Source organism: Thalia democratica, chromosome 7 (genome assembly GCF_965202585.1).
Source record: "Thalia democratica chromosome 7, ktThaDemo2.hap1.1, whole genome shotgun sequence".
Lineage (NCBI taxonomy): Eukaryota > Metazoa > Chordata > Thaliacea > Salpida > Salpidae > Thalia > Thalia democratica.
The window spans coordinates 21,155,384-21,164,248 of NC_139171.1; the positions used below are offsets into that span (position 1 = coordinate 21,155,384).

General features: G+C 25.6%; 1 protein-coding gene across 1 annotated transcript; it reads left to right on the forward strand.

Moving 5' to 3' along the window:
* The first annotated feature begins 3,412 nt into the window (after window positions 1-3,412).
* Window positions 3,413-5,717, forward strand: LOC145840936 (uncharacterized). Its single transcript, XM_082948292.1, has 4 exons — window positions 3,413-3,532; window positions 3,829-3,873; window positions 4,243-4,448; window positions 5,003-5,717. Exons 1-4 carry the CDS (start codon window positions 3,518-3,520, stop codon window positions 5,472-5,474), a joined length of 738 nt encoding a protein of 245 aa, XP_082804418.1. The 5' UTR covers window positions 3,413-3,517; the 3' UTR covers window positions 5,475-5,717.
* The last annotated feature ends 3,148 nt before the right edge of the window (window positions 5,718-8,865 follow it).

The following is an 8,865-nucleotide window of genomic DNA, read 5'->3' on the forward strand; positions in this document are numbered from 1 at the left end:
GACCTGGTAAGTTAATACGTTAATGTTTTGTTATCTGTGATAACGATTTTAAGAAACTCAAAATTAAAGAACATTTTTGGTTTTCTACAAATTAATCTTTAAGTTAAAGCTATAGGATAGTTTGATAGTTCAGTGTTTTGAATATTGAAAAGTTTATAATTTTTAATTATATAAGTACTGTAAAATTAGTTGATGATTTTTGTCAGTATCTTAACAATTTCTAGTAGATTCAGTTTACTGTAAAAAAAATTTTAAAACACGAATCGTACTTTAGTTATTAAAAAATATATTTTACAGCTCGTGGTGATTTTCTAAACTACAATGAAAAAGATGGACTTTATGGTAAAGATTTTTTTACCAATTATTCTAATTTATTTTTTTTATATTATTACAACGAAGAACAGTTGTACTTCAAGTTTTATGAGTGATGACCTAAAACTGATAAATTAGTTTACATAAAAAGAAAACAATTTTATCACGAATTAAATAAAGTATAGTTTTTACATTATTTTTTAGTATTTATAATAAATTTAGTTTTTACATAATAGCTATGTACTAATAATAATTTTTATTCACATAGAAGAACGTTTTCAAAATAGAATTGTATTTAATTTGAAAATAATTTTCACAAGCTTAGAAAATGCTTTTATCTGTTTAAAAAAGAAAGAATAATTTTTAAAATTGTAGTACCAAAAGAACGATTTAAAATATCTAACAATTTTTAGTATTTTGAAGGTTTAGTGTACTACTTTTTACCTGACTATTTGACTTAATTTTATATTATTTTTAGGTGTTAATACTTGTGAGAAATTGTGAGAAAACAATATATAATTAAACAAACAACTTTTCAAATAAAATAAAAAAATAAATAGTTATACAATGTATTTTTGGTACAAATAATCAAATTAAAATTAATCAAATTGCATTATACCGCGTATTAATATTCAATATGACTTTCTATTAGTGTTGAATGACGCTTTAAACATGTAATAATACCGACATGTATGCTTACATACGCTTTAATTAGCCAAGCGTTTCTATTGTGTTTTTCGATATCAAAATGTCAAGCTTTATACTTAACCATTTGTATCTAAATAGCTGAAAGCTCTGTCTTATTTTTATACTAGTTTTCCGCGATAGGGTAGTTTTTATCTTGTGAACATTTTTGTGGAATTTGGTACGTTTAGATTTATACAAGATTTTGAACAAAATACTTTTAATACTTTGTCTTTACTAAAATTTCGCTAAATTAACTAATAAAATGTTCTGACTTAATCTTATGCTATAGTTATTAATAACGTTTTATCTTTATTACTAAAAAGTTATAAAAGATCATTTTTACTATTGTGTGTTCATAATCGAAGAGAATGAACTACAATGAACTACATAAATATTGTTATTATTTAAAAATTTGTGAGTAACAACGAAAAGCATTGAAAAATAAATATTAAGCATAAATATTTTGTACATTTGAAATAAGTTTTTTTATTTCTAATTAAAAATATTGGCAGAAAATTTGAAGTTCACGTCTAGAATATTGTTCTAAAATGTTGAATTTTTTTTTATATTAATAACAAAACTTTGCTTCCTGCTCTATACAGGAGCTACAGCGCGTTAAATTTTCAAAAAATTCAAGACCACAATCAATACAATGTTTGAATATCATTAAACTTTTTATCTTCTTGATACTCAAACATCGGAAATGATCAAAATATTGAAGTGCTCCACTTCGGCAAGTTTACAATGACTTAAAATCTTACTAACTAGTCGATAAATGTTTTTTTTTACTATAATAAGATACAGGAGGGGATATTTGAACTTCTAAAAACCATTTTAAAGAGATACACATAACAACTTAGTAGCTTTTAATTCATTGTGACATCGACGTTTCGACTCTACCTTACTCATTATCAAAAATAAATCTGTGCAGAATAACTACAACTAGTGTTAAGAAACTATAAAACAGGTTAAGTAACGAAGTATATACAACTACACATTAAAATTATATATACAGTAAAATTACGACACTAATATGTATACACACTAAGAAGATACACGTTTAATCAACAGTTCTTAATGTGTGAGTAGTACCCGATTTATACAATTGTTTTTTTAAAATTAGATTTTATCGTTTTATTAAAATCACTTAACTTTTTAAGTCACAAATTTACTTTTACATGGTTTTAAAATACCGAATGATTGAAAAGAATGCAGAAGTAAGTTTGAAAGTAAATTTTCTCGTAGGCATGACTGTATAACTAATCTCCTAATACCAAACATTGTGTTTGACGGTTCTTAAACATTTTCTACATATGTTAAAGTAACTGATGTTTTAATCTGAAAATATAGTTAATGGTGTTTCAAATTAAATTTACCTTTTGTTGTTTTTACACAAAAAAATTTAATAAAGTTAGTTACCAAACTTTTGCTAATTCATTACTTTAAAACTAAACTTTTGTAAATTAGAAAACTTTTGTTATAAAATTACATCGGTATTAACTTTAGCTGTACATACAAGTAATGACAAACGTAGATAGTTTTACTAAAAATAAGTTTAAAATAAAGTGTTGGACTAGCCCGATTTTTCCGACTTGTCTAGTATAGTGTTTCTGATATTCTTCGCACTACGACTGTCGTAATCATAGATAAAAAACTAAACTAGAACCGCAGAAAACTCGCTTAAATGTAACCACTAACGAATGCTTCAATACAGCTGTACTAAATTCAGTTTTGTAGATCAATTAGTTTTATACTATTATGTATGTCTGGAGAGTAATAATTTTTTTTTTTTAGATTTTGTTATATTTTGGATGGTCATGCGGTACTATCTGGCGTTTCAAATATAATTTTTACAATATGAGAGGTTCCTTGACTATCAATATTAATTAATTTTACTTTATTTTATCAATTTTTTTACTTAATGTTATATTTTTTTGTTTTTTCAAGCGTTTCTACTCAGATAAAAGTAACTTAAATTATCAAACAACTTTCTCAACAGGAAGTGTAAATTTATATATACTTGTAAATTTAAAACCTTAATACTAAAATGGAGAACCAAATTATACAATTAACAATTTCTGATGATTTACAAGACAAAGTATTTGTCTTTAAAATCTTAAATCATCCAAGCTTGTCACAAAAACTGAAAACTGTTGAGATACCAGAAGTTTTTACACCGTTAAAAAAGTTTTACAGGGAAGAATTACAAGTATGTACAAATTTTATAGTTAGATTAAATTAAGTTGATTTATTTTCACCAGTTGATCAAGACAAGAGGTCTTTAAAATCTAAAAAACTTTTAAAACTTTTATAGAAAAATATTTTTTATAGTTTTTGATAAAACTAGTTTAACAAACATTTTTATTGAAGGTAAAAGTAGAACGTCTTCAAAACGAAGGAAGTATTTACAAGATGGTGGAATTATTACTTCATAATGGAGCATGTGGTCGTTTGTTACCTGGATGGAGTAAAACATTTCTGATATCTTTAGAAGAAAATAGTTTAAAATATATTGCTGATGCTGTTAGACCTGGTAAGTTAATACATTCTGATTTATTACATGTAACCAAATCTTTTTAAAATTTAAGGCATAAAGTACAATTTCAAGGTTTTTTCATAAGAAATCAAAATTTTAAAAAATAAGTTCACGATAAGTTACTTATATTACGTTTCATACAAATTAAAGTTTAATTGTTTTAAAATAAATAAGTAAAGTAACATTAATGGATGATGGTTTTGCAAGTTTTTTATAACTTCTGAAGGGACATTTTAACTTTAAAAAATAAGAAAAGCACAAGTTCTACTATTTGATAAAAAGTTCTATTACAGGTCCTAATGATGTTTCAACCTACATCGAAAAAGATGGGCTTTATGGTAAAAATAAACTATTTTGATATTTTAACAAAGTTTTTTAAATTTTAGAAAAGTATATTTCAATAAAGTTCTATGGTCTTTTAACAAAAATTACTTTATATGAAAATTAATATTGAAAATTTAAAATATTTGTTAGTAGCAATGTTTTTTAAGTTCAACAGCTTTTTTGTTCAAAACATTATATTATGGTTTTTCAAACAAAAGGATTTAAATCTAGTTTTTTAACGTTTAACTACAATAAAATCATATTTTTGCTTTGAATTAAATATTAAAGCTTTTTTATTTACCTACCAAAAGAGTACTAAGAAGTCAACTAAATAAGTTACAGAGCAATGTCTTATTCATAAAATCAAAGATGTACTTTTGAAGAAATGTGGAATTCTTGCTGATCCGATGGGAATAAAAGACACCGAAGAGATGAATCGAAACGTGCCAGTGGTCCATCCTGTTATTAAATTAAGTAGAGATCACTTTAGAAGGAATACAGCATTTGTTGATGGAAGGTATCAAGTGCTTGATGAACAAAGAAGAGCTTATAAAGATGCTCCTGAACTTCAATTTGATGACGTAGTTGGGTTAGTTTTAACTGGTTCTTAAAATCTTAAATTTTGTAACACGATCAAATTAAGCTCAGTTATAGAAATAAAGCAATTTTTCTCTGTAAAAAAGTATCTATTTAAGTTTTAAGCTAAGATGAGCATAGAAACCTAGTTTAGATAAACCAATATGATTAAAATGGTTACTACATTTCTGTCTCTTGATTTGTAATATATTCCTAGTTAGACTAAACATAAAGTTGCGACAAGTTTCCTTACTGAAGAATTTTGTACAAAATTGTATATGATATAGAAAAACTGTGTTTTAATAATTTTACTAAAAACCGTATTATTTAGATTTAGCTAGTTTATTCATCGGTTTTCTAATTTATTCTGAGTTTATTTCTGTAAAACTGAAGTTTATTTAGTAAGCTCTTATGCTAAAACTATTCAAGTTATTTTAGAGATAGCTTTTATGAAAAAAAGTTAATAATCTATAATTATATTTCCTTTCTACAATAAAACTTATTTTTTTACAACTATTAAACTTTTAAAATTAAAGTTACATAGTAAATGTCGAATTAAAAACTTAGGTTGAGAGGAAATCTAAATCAACAGCGAACTGAGCTGAGCGATTCCGATTCAAATGTTTCTGAACCAAATGAGTCAGAAACAAATGATTCTGAACCAAATGATTCTAGACCAAATGAGTCAGAAACAAATGATTCTGAACGAAATTATTCTGAACCAAATGATTATGAACCAAATGACTCTGAATCAGATGACCCTGAACCAAATGTTTCTGAACTAAATGAGTTTGAATCAAATGATTATGAATACAGCGATTATGAATTTAGTAATTCCAAATCTGTTTACAGTGAACAAATAAGAACTATTCCAAACTCATACATCTTGATCATTGGCCCAGCTGGTGCAGGAAAAACCACCCTAAGCAAACGTTGTGTTCTTTCCACATTTGATTGCAATCGATACGCTTTATTCATTCCTCTTATGATTGTTGATCCCCGAAAGCCGATTGATCTTAAATATTTCTTGATTGAATAAGATATTTTTCGAGTGATCTTACGTATAGTGAAAATCAAACAGACGAGGCACTTGCCTGGTTATTATCCAACCAACACAAAGTTACTCTTGTGTTGGACGGATTGGACCAGGCAAGGTTTGAGATAACTTGCATGGAAGATTCTTCAATTGGAAACGTTCATAAGAAGTATTTACCTTCACAACTTCTTTTCCTTATTCTTTCGCGAAGAGTTTTACCTGGCGTGAGACTTATATTAACTTCAAGACCCCATTCTGTTTTAAACTTTAGTAAATTAATTCAGCCCGATTTTGTATTGTATCTTGACGATTTGTCAGAATCTAATATGAAGGTTCTGATGTCTTTTTATATCGAAACAGGAGGTGTTGAGCAAATAGTTTCAAAACTTCAAGAAAAGTCTCCGAGAGTCCAACAACTTATTTACTGTCCACTTTTTCTACGGCTTTTTGCTATGCTTGTTAATTTATCTGGTCTTGATGAAGTTTGGAAAGCAATAAGGTCAACTGCAAGTCTTTTTGATGAGCTTCTTAGAAGGCTTCAGGATTGTGCACACAATGCAGGAGAGATTAAAGACACAACTGTCATGAGTAAGATCATGGAACTTGCTTACAAAAAGACTATGGAAGGATCGGTTGTCATTGATCAAAATGATTTGACTAGTTTGAGAATTGATCCCAATGAAATCCAGGATCTCACTTTAGGAGTTCATGGAGATTCAAACTCAGCCTTAGTTGGTCCAAGCTTGTTCTATTTCGCTCATCAGAGCATACAGGTTATTTTTGTTTTTACAAAACATATATCTTGGTTAAAGTTCTATTAAGTGATAAAAGATTTTTACGTTTTCATAATTAGTAAAGGTTTTTAATTTTTAGTTAATTTAAAATTTATATGTTTATAATTTATATTGGTTATTTGTAAAAAAATTACATTAAACTGTTCTAAAGTTAAAGAAAAAAATTATAATTAACTCTAAACAACTGTTAGGTATAATTAATAAAGCTAAGGCTTAATCAGTCAAAAATACGCAAAAAACACAAGTATATTTAAATTCTTAAAAACTGATTAAGTTTTCCTATTTGGTAATTTTTTTATTTTTATTTTACTTCATTGAATTGAAAAGTTTTTATTTTCCATAACAGCAAGTTGAAATCGAAATAGGAGATTGGGATGATGATTATCGAACCTTACTTGTAGCCAAATTAAAAAGAGGACAACCACCAGTGTTTACTAACCGGTTAGATTTTAATTTAAATCAAGTTTATTGTGTTTCAAAAACTTTTTTGAGTTCTAAATAAGTAATTGCATTAATACACTTTAACTTCAGTCAATCCAGTTTATAAAAGATATTTTGATGTATAATTTGAAAGCTATGTAGTTGTTGAGCGTTGTTACTCTTTTTTCTTTTTTCAAATATATACTTATTAACTTATAAATTGTTAGTACTGTGCATTGATTGTTACTATCATTTTTATTATATTTATGCAATTAATTTTTTTTTTTAATGTTTGCACATTTGTACCTTAATAGTGTCGTAGTTTAGTTTTATACTTAAACTGTTAAAAGGATTTTTTTATTGATAGACTTTTGTTTTAAAAAATAAAACCACCTTAAAATTAAATCACGTATACAATTTATGATTGTTTTCAAATCAACATTTTTTTTTTATTGCTAACTCAAAAATTTCAACAGTGATTATCTACGATACTATGGAAGATTCGGATCATCAGATGACTCAAGTGTTACAACATGAAAATAATTCAACCATCAAACAAGTGTATATGTAATATAAACAATCAATTTCTTAATTATGCAGTTTGTTTTAATTAATATAGTGTTTTTTTTTCAAATAGTTTTTCTGATATTATTAGATAGTTATAAAGCTTGTATTTCAAATTATAACTGCTTCTACTATTACATGTTTACTTTTAAACTTTTTTATTATCAGCTAAATGTATATGAGCTTCATAGTTGTTTGTTTACATTACGAAAAATATCTTATTATTTTAAATTATTTATGAAAAAACTATGTTTCATTCAATACATAATCAATGGAAAAAATATCTTTAAAACCAATAATAAAAACTTATATACACAGTTCTAATTCTTAATAAAAAAAAATATATGGTTTTTTATTGTATAGTTTTAACATTTTTTGGTACTAAAAGATTAAAAAATTAGTATATGTTTTGTAATCAATATAAACTTTATAAGCATAGTGTTTTTTTGATAAAAAAATTAAATAAAAAACACTGTTTTAGAATTGTTAGTATTTACTCTTTTACAAATATTTAGTTTGTGTACGATTTAGTCGTTCAGATTTTTTTTGCAGAAACTGAATTTTACAATTTTAAAACTTTTTATTTCGAGATAAATTAATATTCAATATAGAGTTTATTTTAGGACGATATAAAAATAAATATTGGTTGTTTTCCTTTTGGAAAAAATAGAACTTTAGTTATTTATACTCTCTTACTGAATTATGTTGTTCTGTTTTTGTTAATCTGAATATACTAAGAACTTAAGTTTTATAAATGAAGTTAAAATTTTTTACAACCAACATTTTAATAACACTTTTTATTTCTTTGTTCAATATGTTTATTTATGTTGTATACTAAATAAACTAAAAAAGTCATTTGTACATACATTGGTTTGCTTAAATTGTATAAAAATATACTTTTTTGGGAGGTACGACTTAAATATATTTATAATGTTTTGAGTAAATATTTATTAAACCCCAGTTTTAGTGGTGATAAATTAAAAGATATTACTCAAAACTAAGATACATTGAATCAGTAAATATAGGGGCCGGCTAAGTGCGGCCATTAAAGTCAAAATCTATAACCCAAAAGGTACTTTCTACTATAAAGAAAACTTTTTAAAAACTATAAAGATAAATTCTATGTGTAAAAAAATTAAAATGAGCATCTTAATTAAATAAGTTTATCTTAACAGTACTCTTTTATTGCTTATTTGATCATAACTTTAGTTTAAAGTTGCATTTTTGTAATGTTTACTACAATGTTTTTCTAGTAACTGTGGATCTAAAATTTTTTTTTTAGAAAATAGTTTTTGGAAAAACTTTTCTAGTAAAATTGGCTTGCGAGTTACGAAAGGCTGCCGACCCTAGTAAACATTAAAATATATTGTGACGTAATACAGCCAATTCTTACTGATGATTTAGTTACACTGTTTTCTAAAATAAAATAATTAACAACATCTTGCTATATGTTTCAGGTTTAGATAAATGTTTAATGTTCCGTAAATAACAAGTTTAAATAGTGTTAACAAACTTATAAAATAGCATATTTCATTCAGTTTAGTTGCTGTTGTATAACTCTTGACATCTGCTAGTGGATATAAAATATTTAGGTGGAAAAAATTTAGAATGTTTAA